Source organism: Misgurnus anguillicaudatus, chromosome 4, assembly GCF_027580225.2.
Source record: "Misgurnus anguillicaudatus chromosome 4, ASM2758022v2, whole genome shotgun sequence".
Classification (NCBI taxonomy): Eukaryota; Metazoa; Chordata; class Actinopteri; order Cypriniformes; family Cobitidae; genus Misgurnus; species Misgurnus anguillicaudatus.
In genome coordinates this window covers 36,968,778-36,982,324 of record NC_073340.2, presented here as the reverse complement: position 1 = coordinate 36,982,324, position 13,547 = coordinate 36,968,778, and the positions used below count along the sequence as shown (strand labels likewise).

General features: G+C 37.0%; 1 protein-coding gene across 12 annotated transcripts in view; it reads left to right on the top strand.

Moving 5' to 3' along the window:
• Nucleotides 1-13,547, top strand: part of LOC129420586 (calcium-activated potassium channel subunit alpha-1a) — an 81,937-nt gene that overhangs the window by 13,723 nt on the left and 54,667 nt on the right. For all 12 annotated transcript variants that reach the window (XM_055175577.2, XM_055175585.2, XM_073867240.1 and 9 more), the window contains exon 2: nucleotides 6,406-6,570. In XM_055175577.2, coding sequence (XP_055031552.2) covers nucleotides 6,406-6,570 — 165 coding nt within the window. The remainder of the gene's footprint in view (nucleotides 1-6,405; nucleotides 6,571-13,547) is intronic.

Here is a 13,547-nt window from a genome sequence, read left to right as displayed (position 1 = left end):
TGTTTTGATAAGGACTTTGGTTTGCCTTTTTTCAGATTTCTTCCAGCTATTTTGGAGTTACGAAGAAGCAGTAAATTTTAACCAAATATTTTTCTTTGAACATGAAGCAGTGTAATTGTCCACGTTTGTGTACAACAGGTTCCCGTTACACAGAATTAAAGGAACAGTATGTAAGAAATGTATATCAATTAATCATAAAATGGCCCTGATATATCACTAGACATTTAGAAATCATTTTCATTTAAAATACTTATATCACTGACAACAGTGGTCTGGCCAGGATATTGTCATTTAAAAAGTGGAATTGCAGCCCTCAACAGATGTTTATGTTGTTATGTTGTGTATTGGCCACCATTTGTGTGATTGCAGTACCAGTTTTAGCCACAAGTTTTGTGATTGCAATACCAGTTTTGGCCACAATCCTACATACTGTTCCTTTAAGTATTATGGTGCAAACAACAAAAAATGTGATGTCTATGCCTGAGGCAATTTTCTAAATTTTTTGCACTTTCAGGTTCTAGATTTTCAAATAGTATCCGGTCAAATATTGTCCTATCCTAACAAACCACACATTAAAGGTGGGGTGCATGATCTCTGAAAGCCAATGTTGACATTTTAAATCACCTTAACTAACACGCTCCTACCCCAATAGAATCTGGACCTTCTTTTGATAGACCCGCCCCATACGCAACCCAGGCAACGAAGTCGGTTAGTAGACACGCCCCTCACTCCTGATTGGCTACAAGTGTGTTTTGGTATATGGCCCAACTCCCTTTTCCGAAGTGTTTTTCAAAAGTCATGCACCCTGCCTTTAATGCAAATCTTATATATATATATATATCTGAATTTAAATTATTTCTATTTCTAAAAAATGTACCCTTTATGAATGGTTTTGTACAGGGTGACATATACATTAGACAGTGAGACTGAATGTTTGCATTGACGATAAAGAGATCAGTGTCTCTGTAGGTCCATCTGTCTCTCTTTCTTTCTCTCTTAAACCTTTCCCTGCCTTTGACGAGTTAACTAGATTACCCAATTTATAAAAAAGTGATGCAAAAACTTATTTAACAACATTTAAAACTCTGTGTATGTTTTGATCATCATTTTGAATCTGATCTCTAACAAAAGTTCTTTACAAAAATGCAATTATTTCAGCTTTTTGCTCAAAATTTGTTATTTTTGAAGAAATGTGTCTATATTTAAGAGGTTACAAATGGGACATATGAAATGTTTTTTCCGCTTTGTTTGTTTGTTAAAGCAGATGATCTGTTCTTTCATTTGATATATTTGTATGTTTATAGAAAAAGGCATTTTGTGAAACTTTTGGGAATGAATTAAGAGATCCAGTGTTTCTTTTTTTATTCAAAAGGTAAATGTAATTATTTGTACAAAAAAGTTTTTCTTATAAACATTTTTACCCCTCCTCAACAAGCAAAAACATACTGCAGATTATATTGGTAACAGCAATGATGTAAAAGTAAATAAGTTAAAATAAGTTAATAATATACAAACCAAATAATAATTATAATATTTTATACCACGGGTCTGTTGAATGCTGCATTCTGATTGGCTGAGAAATGTTCTATGGGTGTTGATTATTTTTCTGTAAACCGCACACCTAACTTGTCAAATGTCTTAAAAATAGGCACCAGAGCAATGTTTGTGGTAACCGTGGTATAAGCGGAATAATTGACTCCGGTCCTTTGAATTATTTGAAAATAATGCACACTGCTTCGCGTCGTGCCGCATTACCACCAGTGTGCATTATTTTCTTATACTTCAATGGCCCGTCGTCAATTATTCCTTACACAATCATTTATATGATGCAATAATTAAAAAAAAAATGAAGAAGGAAAAAAATACCATATGGATACCACATTTTATTATTTTATTTTAGTGAGCATCATGCACCATGTATCTAAGAGAGGGTTGCCAAAAAGAAGTTACCATAACAACACCTCATTGCTCCCCTCATTATGGTAGAGAAATATGATAATAGGGGTTGCCAAACATAGGAGAATTTCTGAGAATATTTAATCTTGTCCAAGTGTAAACAACGAGTAACAGATCCAGTCTTACACAATACAAAGTGTTTAGTTGTTGTATCTCTGTAATGTTGATGTTTCTTGCACAGACAGCTCTTTAATATCCATTTATAAAGCGTGTTTATTTATTCTCAGAGCTTGTCTGTTGTATTAATAGTCATTTGTGTTTGCGTGTGTATGAATTGTGTTATTTATGTATGCAGACAGACTGTGTTTCACAGTAATTGCTCAGACAAACATTAACAGTTGTGTAATATTGAGCGTGTGTACAGTCATTGTCTCAATCACTTCAGCTCGACTCTTTTCACTTTTTTTACAACTTCCTTCTTTGGCTTTATCGTATTGTTGTCTGAACTATTCGTAAATTGGTTTAATTTCTGCATGTGGGTTTAGACAGAATCAAATTAGTTTTGTCAGTATCTTACATAAGTGAAAAACATCAGAGCACATTTACAAAACCATGAATGTTTGTTTCAAGCTTAAAATCCGGAGTTTTCCTGTATGGCACAGTATGTGATTGGTCAGTTTAGGGCGGCTCCCGGCTCCATACAGAGACGACGCTCATATGATGGAGTGTTGAAGTTTTTTTAGTCTCCCTCATAAAAATATCTGCAGTTATGCAGCGCTACACAAGTGTGTGCGTGAGGCATTCAGGGATGAAGATTGTGTTTTAATGTCCTCTGTTAGAAAAGCCTGAGAGGTTTTGGATCTGTGTGGTTGGACTGTGTGATATGTTTGTTAATATCAGCTGAAGTTGCTCAATGACCAACACTAATAAAATGATTAATTATGATTATTCATAAATAATAATAATAATAAGTAAGGAATAATTGACGGCGGGCCATTGAATTATAAGAAAATATTGCACACCCAAGGTGGTAATGCGGCACAAAGCAAAGCATTATTTTCAAATAATTCAAAGGACCGGAGTCAATTATTCCTCCTATACCACGGTTACCACAAATATTGCTCTGGTGCCTATTTTTAAGACATTTGACAAGTTAGGTGTGCGGTTATCAAAAAATAATGTATACCCATGGAACATTTCTCAACCAATCAGAATGTAGCATTCAACAAACCGTGGTATAATAGTCAATATTTTATAATCATACACTGTAAAAATTATTTTTTGCACTGATTAAGTTTAAACGACTTGAATTAATACGTTATTTCAACTTTTTTAACTAGTTAGAAGTTGCTATAAATTATAAAAATAAAGTTGTAAAAAAAACTTATACCAACTCCTGACTAGTCAAGAAAGTTTAATTGTAACTTTAGTGCAACAAGAAAAGTTTTTACAGTGTATGCCTCTTTGTGTGTTGTGTCAAAACAACATCCCTAAACCAGAATCAAATCATTTTAAAATACAGCTTACCATCACTTCATTATAAAATTGAGATTATTTGGCAAATGAGCGATCTATTCTGATAATGATCATAATAAATGTGACTATTTTCTGGAAAGCAAGAATAAAGAGAAATGAAGATGACTGTGATATCTGCTTCTGTTTTTATCGTTCTTTGAATACAGTGTAAGGTCATTGAAGCGAGTCTTTAGTTAGTCAGTCTGCTGTTCTGAGGTCAGTGTTGACAGGTGTTATGAGAGTCCGCAGCCATCTGATACCAGTGCAGTGGTACAGATGACCTAGAGATAAACTGATCTGCTGTCAGTGACAGAGACACGTGCTGTCAGTCTTTTATGTGAACTACGTCAGTGGTTCTCAAACTGGGGGCCGCGAGATGGTGCCAGGGGGGCCCCGGTTTTATGACATTTTATAAAAAACATTCATTTATCATGAATTCTGTGTAATTATATAAGGCTATTAACCAACAGCACTACTTTGTATAATTTAATATTTTTTGTTTAATTAAAATGTTAAATTTTAGAATAGTTTTTGTCATGAATTTTCTTTGGGGCGGGCCGTTATGGAATGCACCGTACACAATGGGGGCCGCACGCAGAAAAAGTTTGAGAACCACTGAACTACATCACAGCAGGTTGTGATGTCACTGTGAGTTCTTCAGTTTGTCATCTCTGTTACTGTACCTGTAAACATCTGTAGGTAAATGACCCATCACCGTTGTACATTTTCTACTACTAGTGTCATATGTTAAGATTGTGGTGCTGTCAATCAATTTGACATCCAGCAGACGGTCACCTTACAGCCGTGGAGCCGTCAGGGTCACAGTCTTTATAAAGTCTTTAAGGGGCGTGCGCTTGTATTTTCTCTTTGCTGTATGCCGGTAGGTCGGCACTAACGTGTGTGCGTGTATATTTCAGCGTGACATGTAAGATTGTTTGCTTGTGTTGCGTGTCTCACATATGTGGCATTCTCTGGCCGACACCTGACTCTAGTACAGAGATCCTGTTTTAGACACAATATAACCCTTCATAGGTCTTAGACAGAATGATGTCTACAGTTATAGAGAAGCAGGTGAAGGGTGTGTTTAACAACACTGTTCTGCTGTAGTGTTTGTCAAATGTAAAACATTACATACTAGTGTTATAAGATCATTTTTTGATCTCGGTCTCGGTCTTGTCTTGGTCTCAGACTAAAGCTGGAGACACACCTAAGGACTTGTTAACACATACTAAGACTGGGCACAACACACTTAAGGATTGTTTCTTGTGATTTGAAGCAGATTTTAATTTTTGAGCGTCAGAAAGGAGCACAAACTTGCACAACACATTTAATGACTGATTAGTCACGACTGGACATTCTGCATTGCCGCCTTGTTTTACTTTTAGTCACAAATATTAAACACGTTTGATAAAATCTTTATGAGAAAGACTGCCAACAACTGGCTCTTAAAGTCTAAGACTAGAATCATTAGACAACACACACTTAATGATTTGATCTTAAGACTGTAAACAAAGACTGAGCACAACTGGAAAAGACTGAGCAATGATTAGTTAATATGACCAAATTACATTCATAATCTTTGTGAAAATTACACTAATTTGCTAGTGCATTGTCTAATTTATGTATTATAACATCATTAATGTGGTGGTTGGATAAGAATCTTATTTCTTACTTGTTTTTTTATTGTTGTGCCTGTAAAAGATGAATTGGATTGTCCAAAAAAATCTGTCATCAAATGAATACGTGCCTTTGTCTTGGCCCCTTAAAGTCTTGGGCCGTTTCTCAAAATGCGTTCTTGTCTGTACTTGTGTTCTTGCGAAACGTCATCAGTCGTGGACCAAGTACTGTTCCAAATCAAAGTTCGCATCAAGCCCAAGTTCACATAAAATCCTCGGATGTGTTCTTGATCCGCCCATTTTATCGAGGATGCATCGGAGGAGACTTGTGTGGACTTATGACAGCGAAGTTTCCCAGAATGCATTTCGCGTAAGGAGTTCATTCTTCCGAGTCTGAACTTGCAAGTTCGAACTACGAAGGACACAAGTCCGAGTTTGGCGTACTTGGTATTGAGAAACGGCTTTGGTCTTGGTTTAGACGGTCTTGACTACAACACTGTTATATGCGTACCATTGTATGATAAGAGTTGCACATTTCATCCAACTTATTCTGTGTTTTATACAAATGTTTAGCAATGGCTGTGTGGTCTGAATAAATAAAAATAAATAATGGGTATGCAGGAAAAATTATGCAGAAAAAAAATTGGTAGCAAAATATATTTCAAACATAATTTTACATATATTTCGAAATATACAAAAAATGGCAAAAAAATATGAGCTGAAATATATTTTGAAATATGTTTACAGGAATGTATTTCTCACTAAAATATTTTCTGGCCATTTTTTTAATATATTTTAAATATATGTTAATATATGAAGTTTAAACTAAATATATTTTCAAATTCAGAAATATATTTAATTAAGCTTTACTTTCTGCAAAATGTATTTGGCATATTTCTAAAACATACAATGATCACTAAAACAACATAGACTCACAAAAATACAAAGTCAGAAAATAAATGAAGACCCATCTCATCTTCTGTCCTGTAGAGATAAACTTCAATCTGCAGATGTAATATCATTAAGATGATTAGATGTTTCTGGTCCAGATACACTGTGTTCTGTCAGTTGATTTAGTTTTCATGGATCTGCTCATGCCGATTTTTTTTAATCAGCGTAACAAATATGATAATGCTTAAATATAGACTCCAGTAATGAGAGTTAAAGAGGTCATGTGTTTTACTGTCATGAACAATAAGTGTTATGTTTTTCTCATGCAAATCCTAATGTCTTATTTCTGCTTTGAAATTGGAGGAAAATATGAGCTGGATGTGTTACTGACCTCCAGTGTCTGACGTTTAGATGTTTGTTCTAGCAAAATGATAATGTTGTTGTTGTTGTAGATGCTGTCTGAATGAGTCTCTCTCTCTCTCTTCAGAATGTGCAGCGGGTGAGTAATCCAGCTGTCATCAGTGATGGTGGGATTAAAGGAGGAGGGGATCGTGAGACGGGGGCGCCGCCCAGTGAGGTGGGCTGGATGACCTCAGTGAAGGATTGGGCCGGGGTCATGATCTCTGCTCAGACGCTCACTGGACGTGTGCTGGTAGGTTTGTGTGTCACGAACTCAGACTATATGTTGTAGTTTTAGCTGATGTGGGGATTTAAATTAGGGGTTGTTGTCCTGACGGAGGGACGACACACGATGTGTAACATTATTGAGACAGCTTACAGTAGAGACTTAAATAAGAGCAGATTATCCTGAGACACAGCTACAGTATAGTGATCGACCTAAAATTTCTTTTTTTTGCATTTTTTATGTTTATTTACAAATATTTATTATTATTTTTAAAGGGGACATATACTTATTCCATGTTTAAGTGCGATAATTGGGTCCCTAGAAAATGTGAAAAAGATCAACCCAGTAACTTAGTTCTGGTAAATCATTCTCTGCAAGCATGTTAAAAAAATGGCTCCCCTTGTGATGTCAGAAGGGGTTCTTGTTATAATAATACCACCCCTTAATCTGCACTATCCAACCACGACACTAACATTTAGTGCAGAAAGAAAATAATTGACAGCACAATTGAGTTTCAATTCCAACAAACACCATTACGGCGATCAGTATTTGCATTTCATCAGCTCATTTGCATCTAAAAGTACACACCCATAACGGCACATTTTGCTCAAACCTAAAAAGTGGCATTTTTATTATGCTATAATAAATTATTAATGATATATTTTGAGCTAAAACTTCTCTGGGGACACCAAAGATTTATTTTACATCTTAAAAAAGTCTTGTGAAATGTCCCTTTTAAATTATTAAAGCACTGTTGGGGTCTCCTTACAGTATAGTAGCTTTTGCCTTTGTAATGTAGATCACACACACGCAGTGTAAATAAACATAAATGTGTTTCTCTTCAAACATAGCCTACATCATCATTTATTCATATACTGTGAGATAAAAAGGTTGCCATTCAGATATTTATTTCTTTTAACAAAAGTGCAATACAATCATTAAAACCTTTGATTGTCAACTAATGAAATTATAGCGTTTTATTTTTAAAAGTGTTTAAAATCATTGCACTTTATTTGTTCAGAAGCGTACAGCACACAATCTGACTGTGGTAATGAGAAGCCGGCCATAGTTTTACCTGTGGTTTACTACAAATACCACTGTTAAATACAGTAACTATAGAAAAATCATGAGTAATTGTGTGGTTGCTAACCATAACCTTACAATGAATACCACAGTTTAATGTAGTAAAACACGGTTAATTGTAAGAGTTTAAGTGTGTATGTGTTTGTGTGTGTTACGTTTACATTTATCTATTTGGGAATTGGGACACACTTTAATGCATTACTAACTATATTTCTGGTCAGTATTTGTGTTTACTGGGATCAAACCCATGAGTTTTCATTGCTAATGCAAAGCTCTGCCAACAGGAAAACATGTTTGTGTGTGTGTGTGTGTGTGTGTGTGTGTGTGTGTTGTGTGTCTGTGTGTGCTTCCGCTGGTTAATTGATGAGTCATTTCCTCTCTAGATTACAGTGATGGCTCCTTATATTCGTAGTTTAGTGAGACTGGTCTGTAACCATGGTGACAGCAGTTAACTTCCTCCAGCAGGTGTGTGTTTGTGTGTGTGTGTGTGTGTGTGTGTACAGTATTTAAAGCAACAAGGTATGAGTGTATTTTAAATGTAGTGCATGTGACGGATACGGTCATTGAAGATTTGTGATCCTGCCTGTGAAAACCCAGCTAGAGTCATTTTTGTTTGATTTACAGTTTTCTACATAAAATCATCCTACACCAGTGGTCACCATCCCTGTTCCTGGAGATCTAGGCTGTTTCTCAATTCCAAAAACGCAAAGAACGGACTTGCGTCCTCGTGGAGACCGAACTTGCCAGACGGCCTCGGAAGAACAAACTCAAAAGGTCGCAAGAACACAGAACGCACTTATGAGAATTGAGATGTGTGCGATCTTCCTGTTGGTCACCTGACCTCCGCCATTGTTTTGCCGCAATGACTTCTGGGGAGTAACACGATTTCAGCGAGCAAGTCTGCACTCGATGCATCCGAACACATCCGGGTATTTTCATGCGTCCTCTGTACTTGCGTTCTTGCGAATTGGAATTGAACTTCGGCGGTTAATGATGACGTAGAGCGAGGACACAAGGACGCAAAATCACTGAAGAATGCATATTGAGAAACAGCCCTACTTTCCTGCAGAGTTCACCTCCAACCCTAATTAAACACACCTGAACCTGCCAATCATGCTTTTCATGGCTACCCAAAAATCGGAGGCAGGTGTGCTAAAGCAAGGTTGGATATAAAGTAGGCAGGAGGGAGATCTCCAGGAACAGGGTTGGTGGCCACTGTCGTACACAATGTAAAGAACATTCTTTAGACTCTACTCTAGACTGGATTTCAAAGACCGGATCACAAATATGAAGGATCTGTAAAGACCTCAGACCCTGTAAATATATAGTATCACAAGACGGCCCCAATCAGGACGCTAACTAATCATTTCATGGATATAATGACTTTTATACTATATAAACCATATCCTCTTCCATAAGCCAACCCCTAAATCGAACCCTTATAGATTTAGAGTTGAATCTTTTATTTTAACTCTTTCCCCGCCATTGATGAGTTATCTCGTCATTTAAGAGAAAACTTTGCATGAAAAAATGTGTTTCTGATGAGTTTTTATGGTTATCTGTAATACCACGACTATCCACTAGATGGTGTGGTTTATAAAAAACTGAAGCAAAATTTTTTTTATAAATTTTACACTCCGTGTATGTTTTGATAATCTTTCAAGAAAAATACCAATATTTAAGAATTTATGAGCAGGGAAAAAATAAAGATAGAATGAAACTATCTTTCTGTTTTTTCATTTGATATAATTTTATGTTTATACATTTTTAGAAGAACATTTTCCTGGAAGGCATTTGTGAAACTTTAAAAAAGGCTGGCGTGGAATGAGTTAAATGTGTCTTTCCTCTTCTTCTTCATCTTCCTCCTCTGTGAAGTGTACTTGAGGGATATTTCAGGAAGGTTTTATTAATTCATACGCTGTCTGTGTTTAATGTTGGTTTAATGACTGTAGTTAATGTATTATTCTCATCATCAGTGTTCATCTGTCATAGATGCTGGAACAGCAGAATTTCAGCCGCATTCATCATTTACTTGATTCATTGTTTGTGGAGATTCATTATTTGCGTCTTCAGAATGTGAATGAAACCCCAGCAACTGTTTAAATGGGAGGAACAAATAATAAACAAAAAAGATTAGTTTTATTTGAAGGGGACATGTCATGAAAATCTGCCTTTTTTTCCATGTTTAAGTGCTATAATTGGGTTCCCAGTGCTTCTATCAACTTAGAAAATGTGAAAAAGATCAACCTAGTATTATTTTTGGTAAACCATTCTCTGCAAGCATGTGAAAAAATATGTCATTGAACTTTTGCTCCCCTTGTGATGTCAGAAGGGGATCTTATTATAGTAATACTGCCCCTTAATCTGCAATTTCCAACCACAGCACTGACATTAAGTGCAGAGATCAACTCATTTACATTTTAAAGGACACACACAAGAACAGCACATTTTTTCTCACACCTACAAAGTGGCATTTTTGACGTTATAATAAATTATCTGTATTTAAATGCACCAAAGTCCAAAGTAACATTTTCTGTAAGTCAACTCAAAACACTTCTTTAAGCAAATAAGACCCATCTGAACAAACTGTGATGTAGAGGTGCAGTAATCCAGAAGTTCGGCTGTTGTGTTGTGAAATCTTGGTGTAATTATTTTCTGTGACAGTTATTGTGCCGGGTCGTGCGGTGTTAGGACACTGTGTCAGCTACATCTAGGTCATATTTCAACCCCAGAATCAATGAAAATAAATCAATAATTTATTAAGAGGAGGAATTTGGAGGGAAATGTGGCTTAATTGGATTTAAATGACACCTCAATAATACCACATCATTGTCTATGCTAAATATAATTGATTATTTCCTGTCTGGGGACGTTGGAGTGACCTGTACGTGTTTATATGAGGTTTAAAGAGATGTGGGTGCTCTAGTTACATCTCTACAGGGACAAACTCACTGCCCTGTTTCAGGAACACACACACACACACACACACAATAGATATATATTTATTGCAGTGGTTCTCAAACTTTTTCCGCGTGCGGCCCCCCAAAGAAAATTTATGACAAAAACTGTTCTAAAATTTTGTTTTAATTAAAGTTATACAAAGTAGTGCTGTTGGTTAGTAGCCTTATTTTTATTAGGTTTAATTCTTAAACAGAATTCATGATAAATTAATGTATTTTATAAAATGTCATGAACCTGGGCCCCCCTGGCACCATCTCGCGGCCCCCCTGGGGGCCCCGGACCCCAGTTTGAGAACCACTAATTTATTGTGTTTTTGTGTATTTAATGTGTGGTGTGTTTACATATAATGTTGTACGGTCTTATACACACAATATTAACATCTGGACAGTTTCGAAGACATGCACCTGAATTATTATAGGTTGTGTGATGATCGGTTGTAAATATTAAGCCTCCTGCTTCAGCTGAATGAAGTTCATATGAGATTACTGAGGGGCAACCTTCCAATCTCTGATGAAGCCAATACAGAAGTGACTTAAACTGCAATTCACCGACTGTCCACTAGAGTCTGGCTCCAAAAGGGAGTCAATTCCCATAGACCCCCATGTTAAAATGCTCAACTTTACAGTAGAAAATAATATGTTTACAGCCTGTTACAAAACGTGTTTTTGGTCTATATAGCTAAGTTTGCCCTTCATGACAGCTGTGAGGGGGGTGAATTTTTTTGTAACTCCTCCGTTTAAATTATATTAAGCCTTAAAGTTCTGCCTATTTAAGGGCGTGGCCAGTTGAGTGACGGTTGAACAGCCACTGCGGCACTAGAATCGAGCTAGGCGGGCGTGGTTTCAGCAACCAGACACCTCAGCTTCACCCAGGTACCGCCTCTTTACCCATTTTCGAATATCCGCGAGTGATTCGCGATGACGCACAGCCAAGATGGCAACTGAAGGCAACTCCTACTTTAAGCTTCAAAAACAATCTTCAGAAACCAATGGACACTACATCCATCTTTTTACAGTCTATGGAGATTACCCTACTGATGAGTCCGGCTAAGACCAGCATAGGCTGGTGAGCTGGTTTTAGATGGTGTAGCAAGCTGGTCTAGCTGTGTTTGGTCACTTTTTAAGCTGGTCTAACTGGAAGACCAGCTGACCCACCAGCTTTTCCAGGCTGAGAGGACCATTGCAAACCATCTACTGCCACCTTAATCCAGCTAAAAAGAGGTAGCAGCTTATGCTGGTCTTAGCTAGATTTTTCAGTAGGGTCAGAATAAACAGAATAACTCGGTGTGATTATTAAAGGCAAAATAGCTGGAAGTGTACTTAAACCTATATATGTGTGTTTTTTTCATAATAAATTGATGTTTGAAAATGTCTGAGTATAATGAGATGATGCTGTTAATTCTCAGCTCTTCGCTGTCATTTATAATTCATAACTATAAGTGAGAGCAGCACTAATGGTCTCCATCAGCAGCAGATGTTTCAATAGAAGATCTCTGACATTTCTTGCTCTTTGCTCCCCCGACCCTCATTTACTGAGAGTGAAGATGATGATGATGAAGAGCGCTTTAAATAATTCAATAACCTGCTGTAAATACCTCTCTCTCTCTCTCTCTCTCTCTCTCTCTCTCCTCAATCTTTTGTTGACAGATGATGAGGTGTAAGTGAAGGGTCAGGTTTCCTGCTGTGTCTCTATATCTGCTTTATTCAGCCCATTAAACTCTGTGACATTTACGACAAACCCAAGTGTCAAACATCTGCCATTCGTCATCATTGTACTGTTAATGAGTTTAACCTTTATTACCTAAAGACTAGTGTGGCTTAACCAGACTACCAGCTGCACTTTGCAGCTCATTCTGGCTAACTTAACCTGACGCTATCATCGTTTAACTAATATGATTTCCAACTTTAAAATTGTGACTGTAGCAGTTTATTTAATTTAGTTTGACAATGTAGCAGAGAGTATTAATGAGTCTTGTACAGAGTAGAGTTAATGAAATGAGAGCTGACCTGTGACCTCTGTATCTAATGTTACTCTAGCTGTAGTAAACACTTTAACTCGGGGTTGAGTCTTTCTTCAGCGGGTGACAGTGGGTCAGATCAGATCCTCTTCCGCTCTTGTCAAATACTCACATGTCTTAGATCACCAGCAGCGATTAGAAATCAAAGAGGGTTTCCGTTTCAGGCACACAGATTAGATCTCAAATAAGAGAGAGGACATGTTAGACACAAACCGTACATCAGATTAATATACCACAATTGTTGGATTAATAATATTTAACTGTAGATTTTTTACCTTTATAAGGGCAATTCCATGCAAATGTCAAACTTATTATGAAAAGTTTTTAAAGCATTTTTTATGATTGTCCATAGTTGAGCAGTGGCGGTGGGTGACTTCTCTGCTGAGCGGAGCGAATTCAAAATATGTGTTCAGAGTGTCATGTGTGTGGTTCGTCATGTCAAAATATGTGTTTGTTGCATCATGTGAACCATGATGAGATGCTCTATTGGGTTGAGATCTGGTGACTGTGGGGGCCGTTTTAGTACAGTGAACTCATTGTCATGTTCAAGGAACCAATTTGAAATGATTCAAGCTTTGCAACATGGTGCATTATCCTGCTGGAAGTAGCCATCAGAGGATGAGTACATGGTGGTCATAAAGGGATGGACATGGTCAGAAACAATGCTCAGGTAGGCCGTGGCATTAAAATGATGCGCAATTGGCACTAAGGGGCCTAAAGTGTGCCAAGAAACATCCGTCACACCATTACACCACCACCACCAGTCTGCACAGTGGTAACAAGGCATGATGGATCCATGTTCTCATTCTGTTCACGCCAAATTCTGACTCTACCATCTGAATGTCTCAACAGAAATCGAGACTCATCAGACCAAACAACATTTTTCCAGTCTTCAACTGTGCAATTTTGGTGAGCTTGTGCAAATTGTAGCCTCTTTTTCTTC